At 37.4% G+C, this 20875-nt stretch overlaps 1 protein-coding gene across 1 annotated transcript in view; it reads left to right on the top strand.

Annotated features, from left to right (window-relative positions):
- LOC139732279 (glutamate receptor ionotropic, kainate 2-like) overlaps positions 1–178 on the top strand; it is a 97168-nt gene extending 96990 nt beyond the window's left edge. The window contains exon 14 of the mRNA XM_071643152.1: positions 20–178. Coding sequence (XP_071499253.1) covers positions 20–178 — 159 coding nt within the window. The remainder of the gene's footprint in view (positions 1–19) is intronic.
- Positions 179–20875: the final 20697 nt, after the last annotated feature.

Below are 20875 nucleotides of genomic sequence, written 5' to 3'. Positions count from 1 at the left end.
TTTTGCTTACGTTCGACAGAAGTCATTGTGTGCTGAAATGATGGCGGGTCTACGTTTCGCATTCCGCTGTAATGGCAAGAAGAAAGCGCCCTCATCGATGGAACACAAGTTCATACCTTCCCCCTACCCAGTAGGGATTAACGGACAAATGATTCCAATGACAGAGACCGTTGCGTAGGTTTTCCCTTCAGCCAAGCGAATGAGAACGAAAGAAACGTGAAGCCCGATGTACTGTTCAGCTTCTGCCGCAGCTACTATTGAATGAGTTGAAAGGAATGATGTTGACTAGCTGGTCAGGAAACCTGTCCTCTAGTCACTTCAACTAACAGTCACATGTTGGCTCGGAGTCGGAACAAAGGAATCTAGTACCTTGCATGAGGAAATTGCATCCAAATCACTCGCCAAAAGGAGTTTCTGATGAAACCTCGAATGAGAAGCCAGATTTCCTTGACTACTTTGAGGCGAGACTGATCGAGAGGCCGACCTAGATGTCTAACAGTCTCTTTGCCAGTACGAATGAAATGTCTGATCGCATAGTGCGAGATGTATAGCAAATGACCCCAAACTTTATCGTCAGACTTAGTTTATTTTTCCTTGATATTTGTACCTACCATTGAGCAGTCATACTTCGTAATTTTGTTCGCCGAGTCTACAAAAGAAAGGTCCAATAAAACTCCACAGAAGACAAAAGTGTTTAACCCTTGAAAACATGTAGGTTTCTTGATGGCAAAAAAACAAAAACATTTGGTAGCATATGTTAAGTACACTCTCAAAGACACAATATGACGAAAGGTCCAACTAGCAATGTTGACATAGCAACTTTAGTTAACAATTGCTTTAAGGACAATGATAGTCATATATCAATTTTGACCCTCCTACATCCTTTGACTACCAAAGAAATAAAGAGCTATAATAGCTAAAAAAGATTTGGTTGGTTTGGGTGAGGGAAGAGTAGTATGTCAAGCTCTCGATGAAAAATCCATTGTTCCACACAGAGCATTATTGGATCCTTTCGTCCAATTGCGAGCCTTTCTTTGTGTATCAGCTTTGCAGTGTGGTTCACTTGTGATCGAAATGAGTTCACGGTAATCGATAGTTTGATCGATGATTTCGTCAGCGTCTTCTGCAGTGACATAAATCTTATTTCCCGATTCAAGGAAATCAGCACGATGTAGAGTGGAATGGCGTTGTGAATTTTTCTGTCATTGCGTTGATTTATTGAACTTTTGATATGGACACAATAACAGTCCAGTGCCATATAGGTCTTCCATCTATTGTAAGAAACCCATAGTTAGCGCAGTGCTATGCAAATTATACAGTTTACGCAGACAATATTCGAGCTGTGTTATTAACGTATTATATCTTATCATATTGTTTCATTGTATCAACTCTACTGATCAAAAACCAAAAACACATCCTATTTGACTATGAGTAGCATTGCTTGGTAACTAACAACTTAAGAAGATATTTCCCAATGGGCTTTTGCAGAGCATTTATAGAGTGTATTTTTTTTTCATAGCGATGCATGCTGTTTACTAGCCTAGGAGGAAAGCATTAATTCACACCAGGATTGTGTTACGCCAGCAGAAATCGCAGATTGTTCGTCACGGGTCGTTAAACTTTTGTAGTTCATCGTTGGTATCAGAAGTTTACAGCGCAGTCTGTGAAAAAAAAAAACTTGAGAGAAACAGCAGACGACACAAGTACAAATTTTGTCTTGAGGAAAGAAACTTGTACTTTACCTTTTCTTCATAAAAGATATATCCTACTTAACTCTGGCCAACTTTTTAGCTATCATGGTGTAAACTTCTTCAAAGTATTGGCGCAAAGAACTTAGCAAAATTTCATGCGCCTGGACTCAATGTATATGCCAACGAAACATCCTCAGAAAACGTCAAACACATTGGTCAGGATCTCATTGAATGAAAGCATCAAAAACAGTATCTAAATAAAATATTTCAAACACAATAGTGAACTACCGGGTAGTTTATCGTCTTTATATATTTTCTTTTGTGAGTGTCGGTATGTGTTTATCTATTTAAAGTCTCTATTTACTGTAGGAATAGCAGGTAAAATATATTATTTATGAATATCTGTGTATATATTTCCATAATCATATTCAAACCTATTGTTGTAAATATGGGATATTATACCGAAAGAGAAACATATCGTGTATGGCCAAGTGCTGTATCTCCAAATCCATCTTCCTGACTAGTAGAGACAGCTTGACTATTACGATTCGATGGAGAGATTAACTTTAAACCTGCTTTGTAGACTACTCTGAGAAAGGATTTATACATTTTTAATAGCTTTAGCTCTTCGTTCGTGTTTACTTTTAAACTGTACCAAAGACAGCATCATTTACACGGGGAAATTTTTCCTCTTCACGTATTAAACAAACAAAATGAAGCCAACATTAATATACCGAAGGATTACAGTCAATAGGAGAGAAAATTGCATTAATGAAGGTCTAGGGGAAAATAAAATGAACTATATCCTTCATTATCGAGTGTATTTATCACTGACGGCTACAAATCTTCATCATGCTTTAGCATTGTAGATGGTTGCATGCTGTATCAACGAGTCCAAAGTCTCATACTTCCATAAGTAATAGGCTGGGATTCTATATGTCAAAGCCTTTCTGCATGCTGAATATTAGGTACACCATGTATTTAGCTACAATACATTTATTTCGTTCGTTGTTTAGCATTCAAACGAAGTGCAACCTGTTTTGTCAAAGAAGTAATCAACTAAAGCTTGTTTTGGTTGGTGTTTTTATACTGTATGAAGTCTCTCCATTTTTAAAGGGTGATTGAAGGTTCGCAGTGTCAGCTACAGATTATAAAGACTGCTAGTGTAATCTCTGAGTAATTCTTTCGTTATTTATAACTTGAAGCTTGCATTTGCAAACGATAAAAAACAATTATTCTTCTCAATAAAAAAAGATAAAGAAGAGAATAAAAAGCAATCTGGATTTCTGTCGCACTCAGGTTTGACTGATCAATTCCTGCAATCTTATATTGCTGTAATAACTATCAAGCCACTATACAGTAAGTTACAAGATCAGACAACATTTAACGGGGAACTTGAGTTTGAATGAACACTGAGATGGGGAAAAACAGCAATAAAGTTCGACGAGCAATACCAAGATTAATCGTTAACTGCCCGCCGCCAAGTCCGTTTCTATGGATGTAAAAATTCCTAATTACACAGACCTCTGTGTTGCGTATTGATAAGATGTGATTATCCCTATATTGTGACGGTACATGGGTAAAAAACAATTATTCATGTTCCAGATATTCTGGTGCTCAGTAGAGCTTTGTAAATATGATTTATAACAGTTATGGAATTAGAGTCTCTGTTAATTTGTTCACTTCCATATTTCCTTGTTCAGTTAATTTCATATGCGTTTTATCAATATGATAATCTTTCATATTTCTTTTTGCACTCTCCTGATGTTACAATACAGACCTAATATACGGATATAACTCATTAGGTGTACATTATTGTAGAGTGATAATAGAAAATAATAATGTATGCTCTGGATTATATCCGCTTTTGTTCTATTGAAATTCGCGATTAGTTCTGGTGTGTTTTTTAAGTCACGAAGCAAGACATGGTATTTCTAATCTGTATGTAAATATGGTATGTACTGTATTGTCCACAACACACTGCCAGGTGCAGTTTGTATTTCCTTTGGTCGTTGTCTTGTAACATAATGTGATAAGCGATGTGGTAAAAACGAGCAGAGATATTGTCCTGAAATGTTTGTATTGAATATTTATGTTTCAAGATATGCTTGAATTGATTAGTAAGAATCACAATCGTATAAAGTAAACCAATATTAGACGACTGCTTAACCTCCCGAGAAGTAAAGTATTTTATTTTCTATTGGATACGGATCACAACATGATCATAATTGGAATAAAAATCAATCCGGAGAAAACATTCGCTAGCACTCATGTAGTGTAGGACAGAAAGGAAAGTAGTTTCAGTGCAAGAAAGGCTCAAATTCTACCTGATTCACCGTAGGAAAGCAACATTCTGTCCGTTAATGTAAAAACTTTGGTGGAGTATCAACTCTTTGAACGTTGCAGAAAACTCACTAAGAACTACGATTAGGAAATCCTCACAAATGATTTATAAACAACGTAAGTTCTGTGGATAACTATAATGTGATCGAAATCAGAACATTAATTTTTATTTCTTATCTTGCCTTGTATACCTATTTGCTAGTCATTTATCAGTATGTTTTTTGAATACATACCTCGTGCGCTGTAAACCACTTATTTCTCATCGCAAATATTCAATAAACACTGCTGATTTATATTGACACCAAGTTTAGAAGTATATTTCGTATCATCATTTTGTTCAGGTGTGTGTTTCTTCACTTTGTCTCCCTCTACAAATTGAATTTGTTAAGATCGCAACTGCTGATCTGTAAATTAACAAACATGTCGGAAAAAAGGAACCAGTGGGACTCGAACCTCGAACCAATGGGACTCGAATCAGCAGTTGCGATCTTAACAAATTTGATTTGTAGAGGGAGACAAAGTGAAGAAACACACACCTGAACCTTCACCCCTCTGAATAGTATCTTTCTTTCATCATTTTGTTCTTTAAGTGAAATCCATTGTCCATGTTGAAGTTGATTTTAATAAAAACAGCACAGATTTAAAGAAATTAAACCGCATGAGCTTCATCAAATGGGGACTTGAAATATGAAAAACAAGAACCCGCAGTTTGGTAAGGTTAAACATTTATTTTTTTTTTCTTCTGAAAAGTTATTTTATTGGCCCTAATTAAACACATGCAAACGAAGTTCGCGAGATGACATTATCAAATCAGAGTACTCCATTGGCTTTTATACAGAAATAATCATTTTAAAAAATACCATTGTTTCGGTGATACAACATAAGAACAGCTTCATTAGAAGAATAAACATTTTTCTTGTCTTATTTGACGTCAAAAGAGACATTTAGTGAACCTTTCTGGGGTGGTCACCGGGACACTTGTGAGATGACGAGATTAGCTTTTTTAATTTGCATAACATTTTGTGTCTGCTTCTTATAGTATCATGAAAACAGGGAAATCTCATGGGGGAAAATCCATATCTCTCTTATTTCATATTTGACTTTGATTTTAAAAAAAAAAACTTACATTCTGACAATTAATGGTTCAGATTAACACGGTATGTTAATCTATTAAAAAAAAATATCTATCTTGTTTTTCAACAATCCCTGTTGCCATAAAATCAAACATCAAAGGTGTGGATGTTGTCAAGTAGTTCAGGGGCATGGTTCATTATGTTTAACCAATACATGTACACTATTACTTGTGTCCGACATTCTAGTGATCTAACTACTCATGAGAGTCCAACACTAATGCGCTAGAGTGTCTTGAAAACTCATCTTGTAGTACATAAACCAATTACCAATTGGGAAACCAATTACAACACCTTAAAAGACTGATATCAATAATACAAGTGTAAAAACCTGCGGTACATTCGCATTACATTGTACTTATCATGCATATACGTCAACGGTTGCCGCAGAGATGTATACCTATATACCAGTGGCTCTTTGCTGACTTGCAGACAACAAAACAACAACTGAAGCAGGGCATTATCTTGTAATCAGACACAAAGTCAAGGTATACCATAACAATCACCGATGTTGATTGGGTTGACATCACCTACCTGCTGCGTCGGACACGGCAATCCTTTCTATTACGACTGGATGTACAGGGCTGGGACTAAAAAGAGTGAGCCACATTTTCAGTATTCGTCCTCTACTCCCAGCACGCTGTCTTCATGAAGTGAACGACGCGACGTCCAATTGATTAATAGCTACGTCAACGCCTCACTGCGGATATGGAGAGACAGACAGACAGACAGACAGACAGACAGACAGATAGACAGTAAGACAGAGAGAGAGAGAGGAGGAAGAGAGAGGGAGAGATGGAGAGCTAGGAGAAATTGAAGGAGGGGCAGAGATAAAATGTGATGGGTATTTCCACTTCATCACGATTAAGCTCTGAGGCTGGCATTTCCCCTGTCCTTTCTCTTCTTCCAGCGAGTGACCGCGATTACCGCGCCCCGGGGAGACCCGTATTGTCGTGACCAGATTGCCGATGAAGTCACGTCAGTCGGAACATCATCAGGACATCATATATATCACGAGGGCAAAGGGTCGGGTCATTTGGATTTCAATTCGTTCACCAGCCATGCCAGTGGTCTGTGAAAGCAAGCTAATGAAAACACAAGCCCAAATGAATATTCATATAAAGTTTGAATTCTGAGTGTGTAAAAATAAAAATAAATGGTGCACAATGCATAATCAGACGATTATTGTGACATTAATAAAATTTATCTTAGCAAAAGCAGTAAAAATGATCTTCATGGTGATGGATGATGTCTTTCCAAAGACTTGTATTGTGTTGCATAGGGAAGATAAAGTGATCAAATACGATTTAGTGTCACAACTTTCTCAGGCAGAAATATCTAATCCGGTATGGACCTGTGAGTTCAGATGGCATTAGAAAATACGACTTCATGATACACTTAAACAGTACTGAGGTGACGACTATATCCTACGGTGCTTGTCCAAAAACAGCTAATGAACAAATTCTATTAATGAATACAAATCAAACTCATGGATACCCATTTATACTTTTAGAATTTTCACTATATACGGGTGACTGCATGCATGGGACTTTAATGAATCCGCTAAATTCTTGTTGAATTTTATCAAACGGTGTACTTTTGCCAAATGTCAAGTCCAATGGAATTTAGTAAAAGTCTGGACATTGCAAAAAATACGTAATTACTTTAGCCCTGGTACTCTTCAATGTTACTTTGAACTTACTTCTATTATTACAAATATGTTCTGGTAATGCATTGTATCTAATTTTCCCTGTTTATTTAATGGAAATGAAAATAAAGTTGAATTGAATTGAATGTCCGTTACGGAATTCCCTGGACGGAATTTGGCAGGAACAGTATGCAATACAGCCCTGGAAGATCAAACACACCACAAAGTCCGAAACCAAGGAATGTTATTGAAACGTTCTCCTATTGTTATAAAAGACTATCCTAGAGCACTGAAAGCAAAATAAGAAAATATAAAGCAGATACTAACATGCATTTTTTTTATTTAACACTCACAACATGGGTTTAATCTAGTCAATTTAATTCTATTAAATTGAATTTTCATTTCTAACTCATGGGGTGGAACACCCTCGTCAGCCCAAGGCTGGTTTTCAGAGGGGCCACACATACAGGTTAAAAATACAAACATTATACACACAGTATTACAAAATTTATATAACATATAAAAAGAACAGGAAAAAAGAGATAGAAACACCATGGTGAGCTTGTTTTGGACACAAAAGAAGGAAAAGTAAAAGAGAACGACAACAACAAGGTCTTGAAATACGACATAAACAAAACCAAAGGTACAGTGTATGTGAGAATGAATTTCAAATAAGGAAGAAAATCGGTAAAAATCGAGCATAAGGCTTGGAGTCATAAACGCTCTACAGGCACACGCATAACGGTACTCATATATCGTGCCACTACTCAGCGACTGCAAAAAGAAAAGAGCGCCACCGTCGAGCTCCGTCAGGACAAGTGATGAAAGACAGATTTTTATTTATCTTTTTATTAGTAGCAGTAGTAGTAGTATCTGCGACAGCGTTATGACAAATTCACATAGGATTTGGTACAAGAATTAATTTCAGACGTCAGTATGATAGGGTGCTCTTAATCTGGTCCACGCATTAGTTTTGCAATAATTATGACACACCTAAAATTATCCAGCAATAATTCCATTGTAAATGTAAATAGGGAAAAACACACAATCCCCAGAATACACCTGAGATGCCAGAAAGGTTCTTCAATAGTCCGGATATACGGGTGTATGCCGTGAATATCTGCCGTGCACAATTATACGAATTTACCAGGGTGCTATCAAATTCACATTTATGCAAGCCTAACTTTATACCTTCCGCCATCTCAGCAAACGACTGTCAACGTGTCTCTTTCCAAGCAAGGTTTCAGGCAACGAGGCTGATATCTTCGTCTTTTTACGTTTGAAATCAGCACACATATCATAGGGGCTTGATCGGCTTCTTGCTATTGACATTGAGATGTTGTGTGTCCATCTACGGGCGTAGCCGTGAAGCGTATGCAAACATGCTTGGGATCGTGTTTGGCGCTGTTCAAAGAAGCAGTGATAGAAAACCTAGATCTTCCGGCGCCATATTTACACAGAGCCTCGACTGTATTGTTTGCTTGCTACAGAAAATGGACAGTAAGGGAAGAACATGAAAATGATGCTGGCCATACAGGGTAGAATGGAGAGAGAGAACGAGAGATTAGGAGGGGGGGGGGGGCAGGGCAGAAGGCACATTGAATCTGGGAGACAGAGAACCCGGGAGGTGGAGGCAGAGAATACATAATCTCATGTGCATTATGACGTATTTAGAATTTCCAAGGACTCTCAAACTCGAATAGCAGCTCATAATGAATTGTTCTGCCATTGAGGAATTTCAATTTTCTCATTGTAATGCAAATCTTTTGCTGCAATAGCTTTGTCCTGATAAGTTTGACAAAAGATAAAGTTTTAAAGCGTAGGAAGTAAATATAAGAGATCAACTCTGTTGGTAATCTTTGTCACTACAATGATAATGTCAACATTGAAATAGAAATGATGATTGTACTTAAAGCATTGAACAAGACAATGACAATCCCGAAGAAATTTCATATTCAATTCTTAATTTTGGTTTGGAAGACAGGGGAAGGGCGTATAATGCATGTCTAGCTGCTTTTAGCTAACTCTGCCTTGTTATCGTTAAAAATCCTCATCTATACATTTATAGGTGCGAGATACTATAAATCTATCTCATAGTCTGAAGTTTGACACAGTTATAACGTCTATCCCAAATCACAGTCTGTGTCTGTGTGTGTGTGTGTGTGTGTTTTGTACATTATTGAAATAAGAGCTGAATGTGTTTGTTCCTCATTCTCCTTTTCCCTGACATTATATAAAGAGTTTGATGGCAAAAGGGGTTAAACGCCATTCTTACTCATTTAAAAGTAATTCCATCAGCAGATTAAGCCTTTCCAGTGATACCTGATTTGTTATATAATAAGGAATGTTCTTTAAGTTATGGATAAAAATAATCCATATTTTTGTTATTTTCTCTGTTTTTGGCAGCTTTGATACCAAAAAGCTATAGAAAACTCAACACCGAGTTAACATTTTTGTGCGATCAACCGCTTCGTGCTCAAAATCAGGAGAGTGAAAAAAAAAGTTTGATGCAAAATGACAAACAAGCAAATTCTCTCTCTGACGTCCTCCAAAGGGTCAGAAACGAAGGCAAACACAATTTTTCATATTTGCTGTGGAATAAGAAAAAAATGAATCTGCTCCAGTACTCATAAGTAAATGCGTCCTTGCTTATAAGACGTTGAATGTTTCTAGACATTAACAAATAATATTAAGCAATTATGAAAATTCCTAATGGACGAAAACCCAGCGGTATAACACTGCTTCCTGATTTGTTCGGGCTGATCAAAGTGTAGCAGGTAATCACTTGAACATTTTCTATTCATCATTAATCATTCTGGTTCATTCATCCAAATTGCAGACAAACTGCACGTGGTACATGTTATGCATCTGCAAACGTTGCTTTTTAATAGCTCCCCATACAGACATTTTACTTGTCTTTTATGTCTCCCTCTACGACAAGTAGTGTGAAGTTGCATTTGAGTGAAGTAGTGAGTTGGTGAGGTGAATGAGCGAATAGGATGATGTAGACAGGCCTAGACAGGGGTAGTGAAGGAGTAAAGGTCGAGGGGGTGAGAGACGGGAGGGTGGGGATGTATGGGGTGGGATGTGGGAAGGAGAATGACGTTGGTTTAGAGCGAAGACTCATAAAACAGACTCTAGGTCTATGATGCATTGTGTATTATTCATGACAAGGTTGCCTGTAGGATGTAAAGAAACTCACACTTGAATCTTGAGTCTCCTCTGCCATTGAGTCTGCTTCTACCTGAGTGCAATGAATGACACATCTAACACACTAACAGTGTTGTCGGAATCGAACATTTTCTTAAATATATTATGTTCACCTGAAACACTAGTATTGTTTGCTTTGACAAGCAAAATAATAACTTTTGAACATTTTCAGAATCAAATCAAAATCACATTGCAAGTTGAGTGATGAAATCCCTGTGAAGTGGTCACAAAAAATCACGAACTATACAACCTTACGTGCCACTGGTGTATCATTGTTTATTTAGATGAGCGAGGATGATGACATTGGTCAGTGGTAATTTTCACTCGACAATTTGTTAACAATATGATGTCGTTTCCTTCCACAGGAGGTAGGACATTACGATGTACTTCTTTCAACTCCGAATGTAGGCATACAGAGTGTTCACATCTGCCTAAGAGAATAGAAACTCGTCGCCCAATTAATGTCATACGTGGTGCCCTTTCTTCGTTCACCAGCAGACTACACACGCCTGGACATAAGGGGCTGTCAAAAAAGCGCGCCCATGTTCAGGGTCCAACTTGTCAAGTCATTAAGCCCCTGCCTATCGCCTGGCTTGTCAAACGTACGCCAGCAGCAGCAGCCAGTGACGTCGCCGTGAAATTGCTTGGGTGATAATGCAATTGTGTGCACCTGCTCTCGCAGATGCATTAGCCTACCCCACCCACTCCATGCATCACTATTAAATGGTATGGTACATAGTACCTTGAAAGCCATGTTAACAGTTTATCCTGTGTTAAGTTTTGACAGACAATTTCTACGTCACAATCACACTCAAGAACACATATGAAAACAGATTTAGTTTAAATAGATTAAATCTGATCAAAAAGCAAACAGAGTTTGTAATATACTTTTAAAAATCGGAAATTAGCCAAACTATACTGAGTTTTCTGTGCGCCCACATGTTTGAGTGAGCTTTTGACATCGCCAGCAACATGATCTTCCTCAAGCTTATGTTTAAGGTCCGTATGTTCTGATAACCACTCAGCTGCCAGTAGTGGAAATCTGGACAGTGATTAACACCAATATGTAAAATAAGACTGTTTTCTGCTTTTATCCTCGAAATATGAGCATACTCTGTGATATTTCTTACGTATAAGTCAAACATGTTATGCATACACACATAGTGAACTCACACAGACTCAAGCACAAAAGAAAAATAAATCTTGAAAATAAAATACAAAACGCTAAAAACTCGTTACATCTATAAAAAGTTACGGTATTTGTTAGAGTGGCTATTGAACGCAAAAAAAAAACAACAACAACCATTTATATATATAAAGGCTTATGTGATTTTGTATGTATGCATGTATGTGTGTATGTATGTATGTTGGTCTTTGTTGGTATCAAGTGACTTGAGTTATGGGGGGGGGGGACCTCTTTCTCAGCAAAGTGCAATTCCCTGTAGGCACAACACTCAGAATAAAACGCTTCATAATAGGTAAAGTCAAAACAAACCACTTTAACTTGTAATGCAGTGTCTTACATTGTTTATATCTCACACGATCATATTATATAAACATATGTTCTTATTCAGCTGGGTGCATTTTACTGTCATCTAGGCCGGAATACATACCACGCGCTTATTCTTTTGTAGATTATCTCCAGTCCACGAAGTAACTACTACTCTGTTATAGCTTTGTATTTATCTATTTTGTTGTGAGGGACTACTTTATCAATGTTTTAAATTTTGCTTTGACAATCTATAAAATCCTAGCTGTCTGCAACCAATCAAATTAGAATTTAATGAGGCAGTCAAAGTTATTAGTAACTCGCCAGACATCCTAGAAGACAACGCATAACAACAAACACTAGGAGGAGGTAAGACCTCGTCAAATGTTCGAACGTTTTCCAGCGCACGATATACTTGGTGGGAAGTAATTGCGTCTTAAGAGCTAGCTGAAGTGGTCGAGTAATGGCATAAGTTCAAATGCAAGTCCGCCTCGGGGCTGACAAATATTTGCAAATACATGATGAGAGCGAGATAGCGTGAGATACATAGCAGACTAAACATCTCCCTCCTCTCCCCCTAGATTCTATCTCGATGACCTTAAGAATGGTCAAGCTAATGATACGCGGTTTGAGAGAAGAGAGGTTGGATAAAAGGTTTGTTTGTATTGTTGGGCAATGTGATAACAGGTGTTTTCTGAGACATTTTTCTTTAATGAAAAATAATAATCTTTTGGACTTCCTCTAGTCACAGGCTTAAACATGTTTGAATCATTGGTTGGAATGTCATGAAATGGTATTGTTTCGTTTTGAAGACATTTTTACAATAAAATCGGCAATGTTGTATTATAAAGTTTATAAAGACTACCAAGATGATAATTACAATTATAATTTGGAGCAGATTGAATAGATGACTATGACCTCCCAATAACGGTGTAAGAGCATTCACCTTTCTATAAACTGGTTGCTCAAACATCTATTTTATCCTTTCGTTTCGCTTTTCTGAAATTACATAATAATTCAATCTTATCATTATCTTATTGTTTTCGTTGAGCACCACAGGAAGTCAATGATGATATGAATAATAGAAGTTTTGTGGGTTTGAAAATACTATAGACACGTGAGCATGACTATTGTCGATGATATATACCGATAATAACCGATGAAGATGAAGTGCCATTATAAGATAAGCGATTTTTCATTTGATGATATTTATACTCTCTACTTGATTTGTTTGGTTTTAAATTGACAGATAAAGGGAAGAAGTGTTTGCCAAGGAGATCATCTGATAGGACAAAACAGGTTTCCCTTTTCCTACATTGTTGATGTATGAATGTCACTGCAAAAAAAAAAAGAAGAAGAAGAAGAAAAAGCCCCACTAATGGCTGCTAAACTAGAAGTATTCGAGATCGAGTTTCAATTTGCCTTAAACTCTCCCGTTCAGGAGGGACGTGTTGCACTTAATAAGGCTTTCTCCCCCCCCCCCCCCCCCCCTCCCAAAAAAAACCCCAACAATTTCCATGACACTACGTCTATATTAGTTTCTTGCAATTCCATTACTTATCAGGCAAAGTCTCAAATCTTGACAAATGTAAGTCACTGCTCTTAAAGAAGAACTGCTTGTACAATAATAATGTAATTTTTGTTCTCTCACGTCCACAGGTACAATGTATTATCTCCATGTGCCATCATGTATAGAGTCCCTTCATGAAAGTAGTCTTGTTTTCAAACTCTGTAGACGGTGTAAAGAAAGATTTCGATGTCGACATGCATCATGTTGAATTTCACCTTGACCTACGTTGAACCTACAAATCGAATCAACTCTCAGATGTGTAGCACCTTCCCGTTCAAAGTTTGATATGTTGTCAAAAAGTTGTGGGATTATTTTTTTTTTCTAAAGTAAAGGTCGTGAATACAAATTGACAAACTTAACAGTGTATACCACTCGGGCCCTTTCGTAAAGTGCCGGCATTGCGAATTTCATCCTGATACAAGTCTTTCTGTACATCTCTTATGGGTAGTCTCTTACAAGGCTTTTGCTGTTGCTGCCTTTGCTACAAAGACTGTTTTATCACCGTGCGTATAAGGTATAATAGTGCGCGATTTATTCTATATATCTTTATTTATTTATTTTTAAGGTAGAGGGGCCTTTTTTGAGGAGGGGTTGAAGCAGGGACTATTCAAGGTCAAATAATGTTTTGTAATCTTAAATAATCTCCTGATCAAAATTGGTGAGAATAGAAGTAAATGTAGTCAGTGGAGGTGCAACGGATGTGACCGGAAAGAACTCACCTCATTGCACATCACCGTAGATGGCACTCTTATCATGATGTTGGAAAATGAATGGTGATCAGCATCGCAGTCAGGAGTATTACTATTACCAGAACCTTCTAAAAACCATTTCCATTAGATGCCCAAGGTTTAATCATTCACATCTGCTTGAATATTGCATCTGAAGTTGGTTTATTGCAACTAGAGGAGAGAAAAAACAAACTGGAGAAATCTCATGTTGTAAAAAGCATCTTACCTGGTCATAATATTTGCTAAACGAGAAAAACCTTTGTGACTTATTGTAATCGACGATGTGGACATGAAAAATTCACAGCTGGGAAAAACGTGAAGTCGTCTTTTCAGCTTACAGTCATGTTATATCACTGGTAAATGGTGACCGACATGAGATGTGGCCTGTGTCAAAATGTGACACATTAAGGCATGTAGATCAATTGAAAACAAATGAATTCCTGAAGTTTTCGTTGTTTCTTGAATTGTGTGGGGCAAACGCTTTATCTCATAGTGAAAACGGTGGACATTTTGCTATTTTAATGTCAACACGTGATCTGCCAATGCGAGCGGACAAAAAAAAAAGACAACATATTCTAGAGACAGATCACATCTGGCATTAGACGAAGACTACCACCTCACCAATGCTACACGTACACCAACTCGAAGACACGACAGAGCGTTGTGTGGGGAAGAGCAAGGAAGGAAATGTAGGCGGTGATCGGTAGAAGGGAAGATTGACCCATGTTATCAACCTTTTTAAAATATATTTCGCTGAAAATGAAACGAGATTCTCAGTTAATGCGGAGACTCCGGAGTTTTGCCCCCGGCGAAACACCCTTTTAATCACGGAGCGGTCTCTCATCTACTTTGAGATGTATCCATATTTATTTCATCCTCAACAATCCTAGGAGATCAAAGACGGATAACAAGTGGATTTCTTGTTTTACATTCTCCAATGCGCAGATTTCTGTTGGACCGTGAGTCATGAGTTACTATACATTGTGGCTGAATGTTAATATCAGATCATATGAACATGCACATGTTCGTCGAATTCAGAGCAACGAAATTTTCATCTTTATGAAATGAGAAAGGAAAAGAAAAACTAATGACATAAATATTTCTTGAAAATAAACGCTTTGTTATCACTTACCACGAAAAGGGCAATGGTAATTGTTGTCGATTTACTTGTGTAACTGTCTCTATACACATTTTACCTGTAAATCTTTTTCTAAAGAACATAATTTCAGAACACAATGGAGAACTTGGGTGATCTACGTCTGATGAATATAACCTGCGTGGCCTGGATGCAGGGTACCAGATTGTATTGTACGTGGGTACTAAAATGTTCCAATTTTGCTCGGAAAAGTAAACCTGTTTTATGCCAATTCGCGTACTTCGCATTCTGTGACAGTGCATGCACATATTTCTAATAAACAAAAATAAGGAGAAAGTTAGCCATTACTGGAAGTAGACTAAGATTGTGACGTCATAATCGTCATGGCAAATAAGGATGAATAAATTACGGTGTCATCGATCAGTGATCCCATAACTTACCTCACATTCCTCAAACTCTAACTCCAAGCAAGTGGAAGATTTAAAATGCAGCTACATAAATGTTGTAAGTACAAAATTTGTGCACCTGAGAATAATTATTATATGATTATTATAGTGTGGCTGGATAAAAGAGTTTCATTTGCTCGATTCGCAATTCCATGTCGGCGGAAGATAAGTAGCTGAAATTATGCTGTAAATTTTATGATCAACTTTTGTGCTTAAGCAGGGTTTTGTGATGCCTTATGATTGGGTGTCATAAAAAGCAATTCAAGCAGGAGGGAGGAAATTCATAGTCTCTTTTCCAGGGAGTTTTCAAAACACTCTTGAAAGTCGCAGTAAAAAAAAAAAGTCATGATAATTTCGGCGATCTGCATGCCCACGGGTGTGGAGGGAAAGGCGACATTCCGTATTGTGTTATTGAGAGATTAACGTCCTGATGAGACGGCCACTAGTACAGGAGTGTAATTAGGTCGGGATGATCTCATGTTATATTAGGAGAATTAGAGTGTTATGTAATGTGTGGCTTTGAATAGATTATGCAACGTTAAAGGGAATGATTAATTGACCAGAAAAGGGCAAGTTGAAATGAAAACACAAATAAACAACGCGTTCCAAATAGGAAGACACTAGTGACAGAAGAGATGTTGCTTTAATCTCCAAGGGGAGGATAAGCTGGTAAAATATTCCAAAACAATCACAGTCTTGGATGCTTGGTCATTAATTTCGTGTCTACTGTAAATGTGCACAAGACACAGAGGAGAAACATTATGTATAACGAAGTTAGTTTTGTACATCTGTCTATCTTCATCGGCTAGAAACATTATCATATCTTACTAACACATTCATGTTAATATCAATAATCATCTGTTCCTGAATTATTATCATTATTATTATTATTATTGTTATTATTATTATCATCATTATTATCATTATCATCATCATCTTCATCAACATCGTTGTTTTCATAATCATAACATTAAATCATTCATCATCGGTTTCAAATTAATCAATTTTAGCAATCCATTTAGAAATATCAAACATTAATTTTAATAAAACGGTCTATTTCACAACGGAGGAACAAGCTAAAATGTGGTATACAAACAATGTTTTCTATAAACAAGTAACCAAATGGACGTGAATAAACGTTAATGAATACATAAAGTTACAGTTTTTGTGCTGGCGACGGGATGTTTATCATACTATTCATCTAAACATTTTTTTTTTCAAAATAAATAATAAAAGAGGAAACTGAATGGAATTAAACGAAAAAAAATAGTATGTTTGATATAAACACACAGCCTGCATCTCTTCTCTTATTAAGTCAAGCGATACCCAAAGATACCTTGATGATAATAGTATTCGGAGGTATACTCGTACTTCGATCAGGTCTAATCCGAGATATGTTATGCTATAAATCTATTTACGTAAATACGCCAGTGCAAGCGAAGATCATTTTTGTAGAAAGATTTTTTTTTCAATTGTAACATCTGTTGATTTATGAGTCTATATTGTACTTCGTTAATAGGTATCATAAAATACAAGCAATGACCATGATACATATGAAAACAGAGTCCTTCCTGGAGGATCCGAAGTCCCTCGACTAATACCCTCCTACCCACCCCTCCCCCATGCCACTTCATCTGATATGAAACCGGCTTTCCCTCGATATTCCATGATGCATAATTCATCTGAGACAGTTTACGAGCCCATCCGAATTAAATTTGACACTTTTCAGCTCGAGAGAGTAGATACAAGGGTAACGGTGTATGGTCACCGGATCGTAGGGTCGCCTCCACATCATATTCATCCAGGGCAAAACCCATCGCCGTCCCATCATAATCATTTTCGAACTTAAAGAAAAAAAAGAAGTAGGAAAGTACTGTCAAACGACGTTTGATGATGGAAATATCCCTGATAAAATTATGTAGAGTGAAGTTATTTTAAATGATAATGGTTAATTGCTTGGGATAAGGTTCTTGCCCTTCTCAAACCATCGGAAACAAAGAAGTTCGATCTCTTAAAGAATACACTCCAGTATGATTGCGTAAATACCGACACCTGTCATGAAAGTCCACTAACAAGGCCAAGCTGCTGTGACAAACACGAGTATGGCAAGTTTGGTCTCACGTTTGATCAGTGTTGACACACTTACACATTATGTGACATACTTTGTACCACTATTGCCTCTGCGCAGGAGAGATATAATCTGTCGGAATAACGACCTCTTCTGTTTTAGGGCCGAAAGTACGTCAGAATCAACTGAATTAAATCGTCTCTGAAGAGAAAATGGATTTTCTCGAGAGCCACGTAAACAGAAAGTAACGAAACCTCAGAAAGACCTGTACCTCATGTCATTCGGCTATAAACCAACCAATGTGTGAAAATGATATAATCATTGATGGTAAAAATTTTCCATACAGTACAGTGTGTCACCTGGAAGAGGTTAGCATGAATTTGTATTACATGTATAATGTCTTGTGTCTCGTGGCACGACACGCAAGCAGTGTTGAATCATTTAGTTTGGTTTAGCTTGACATTGTGTGTTTGTACAGAGTATGAAGAGCACGTTGCACTATTCCTGAAATATAGATTAGGAGTAAAGTCATTATTTAAACGTGAGTTGAATGCCACTGTTGTGTGCATTAACTACATCTCATCTCAGCACAGCTAATATGACTATTTTATGCACTTATCGCCTAAAACTCTCTCTCCATTTCTCTCTCTCGCTCTCTCTCCCTAACTCTGTCTCTCTCTCCCTCTCTCTCCCTCTCTCTCTCTCTCAACCTTTTGATATGGTCTCGCTCTTGTTTTATTCGTTACCACTCAACCACGCACGAACGAACAGGCTAGGCTACACAGACAGCTCAAAATAGGAACATTGATTCATGATTATTTCAACTAACCCTCACTTACTAGAGCATCATCGAAATTTATTTCAATACCAGCTGAAGTGGCACGACATCACTTTCCAAGGCAGAAAATCTCTAACAATACAAAGACTTTCTTACGTTTCTTTGTCAAACCAATGCATAAAGCTTGAAAAAAAAAAACCACCAACCAACAACAACAATTGCGAACCATGGCGACTGCCGACCATGTGATGTGGCGGAGGAAAGAGTAAAGTGGACATGACCAAGAGAGGTCGTCCTTTTTACCCTCCAGTCATAATTCTCTGTACAGAACGTGAGTCCGACGAGGATTCAATTACACACACATCATTGTAGAAGGGGACAAGTAACGGGGGCGTTCATATTAATTCATCGAGAACAGTGAATTTAATGAAATTAGGGAAATTAGGGCAGACGCTTACTTCTCCTGTAGTTGAATTGAATATTGGAATACAAGGTAACTCACAATACACACACAACAAGAAACCATACACAAAAACTAAAAGGCAGACTGATGTAAACCATGCATTTGATGTATTTTGTTAAGTTACACTGCGTTGTGAGGAAATAAAAACAGATGAAATAGAATAATAGACGTAAAATTACAACAGGAGACCCCTCTCTCGCCTTGTTATTATATTAAATAAACTCGAACAGATAGATCATTCTTGAAAAGACAACCATCTTGGTTTTACTTCGAACGTACTCTTTCTTGAATACAGAAAAGCAAGTGAAACAGACAGTTGCTGATCAAAATACGATAAGATAAGCAGAAAATGGTTATGATGACGCCTGAAAACTTCAAATCAACGTGAAAATCACAATTTTAACTGATGAGTGGATAGCAGTGACGAGTAAAAAGCCGAATATGGCAATCAACTATAGATCAGATGAGGAACTATACTGGCAATGGCCCCTGTACAGATCGTACAGAAGAAAGAGGAGGAGGACGAGGAGGAGGAGGAGAGGAAGAAGAAGAAGAAGAAGAAGAAGAAGAAGAAGAAGAAGAAGAAGAAGAAGAAGAAGAAGAAGAAGAAAAAGAAGAAGAAGAAGAAGAAGAAGAAGAACAACAACAACAACAACAGCCACAAGAAGAACAAGGACAAGAACAGGAGAGAAAATGAAGCTGAATATTGTGCAAAGAATTCTATTGCAAACTTACGAGTCTCCCTCCTTCCCTACTTCAAAAGAGCAGAAAATGGTGAGGGTTTTTTTTCCAAGCTCTATAGTATGGTAAGAGTAAAACAAACCTTTATGCCTCTACTGTGTCAGACATCTATAACGTTACAACGACTATGAAATAGTTGGATGCAACCATCGATCCGTGAGAGGCTCCTAAGGACAACACCCCGTGTAAGGACTAATCGTTCAAGACGTGTAGTGTTACAAAATGCAGTTAACCTTGCGCTTGGGCGTGTTTTGGCCGATGAAGCTCGGGTTCCTACACGGGTAGTGAATGTCAGGTTATGGAAATGTCAGGAACTTATAGATCGATCAAGTGGTCGGGTGAATAAGAGCATAGAAGAAGAAACAAACTTTCTAGTTGTATGTTTGCCATTGCGTGTCAACTAGACTCCTATTTCACTTTTTGTGTTATCTTGCCATGGCTTGAATGTGAGTAAATCGATTCTCTTCTTTCACATGAGTTGCAGTATCAAAGCCCGATACATTAAGGGTGTCATTTTATCTCTTTTATTGACTGAATGCTAGATTTATTCTACCCTCGCAGACATTCTGTCGAGCACTATTTCAACTCTCAGAACTGTCTTCCCCCTTTCGTTATTTTCAAATATACAACATTACCGTCTGGCTTGTTACCTGGCCCCTCTCATCAATACAAAATAATGTTCCAGGTCAGGAATTTTATTTCTCTACACCCAAGTGCAGGACAGACTTATCAAATATGATTTCGATTAAACTAATATTACTTACACGTCATTTTCTACCCCCGAAATTGGATTTTCTACCCCGAAATTGGATTTTGTCGAATCATTCATGAAATAGGCAACATACCAGCACAGTAGATGATTATGTCTTTGTTAGAGTCCGTGATCCTGGTAACCATAGTAATAGAGTGATGTGATGACGGCAAGCTCTCATAAATAGATTAGGTTTCTCCACTAATGAATAATTAATCTCTAAATTAAGTTTCATCGCGAGGAGAACAGCAAACCTGTATTTTAACCGAATCACTCTACGATACAAGGTATAAGTGAGGTAGTTCCAAGAAAGTCCTGGTCCACGTACATAGTGTGTGTGGTGATGACAACAGCAGAGAAGACACCGTGAGAAAAACTAAACCTTTGTCTAATTAGTACTATCATCATTATCATTGCTTTTACGATCATCCTATGGGCACTCTCGCCTCTAGTTCCCTGCTTCCTGAGAATGCTTTCCCAACTCCAATAGTTTGATTATTTTGTTTGATTTTTTTTTTTATTAGTTCGAATATTGAAGGAAAGATATGTTTCGGGGAAGCACAGAATCTAAGTTGCACCTTAGTGGAGTGCTATTGTAGATAAACATTAATGACCTAAACCAGGAAAAATTGGTTTCAATCAAGACAGAAAGACTTTGTAAAGATTTGTACATGATAAAGTGATCTTAACATTAATGCAGAGTTTAAGATGTAAGTGCGTGTG

The sequence above is a fragment of the Diadema antillarum genome, unplaced genomic scaffold (genome assembly GCF_040938485.1).
Source record: "Diadema antillarum isolate AM-2024a unplaced genomic scaffold, OU_Dant_1.0 seq00000409_RagTag, whole genome shotgun sequence".
Taxonomy (NCBI): domain Eukaryota; kingdom Metazoa; phylum Echinodermata; class Echinoidea; order Diadematoida; family Diadematidae; genus Diadema; species Diadema antillarum.
Note: the sequence above shows the minus strand (reverse complement) of the source record. Positions and strands in the feature narration are given on the sequence as shown.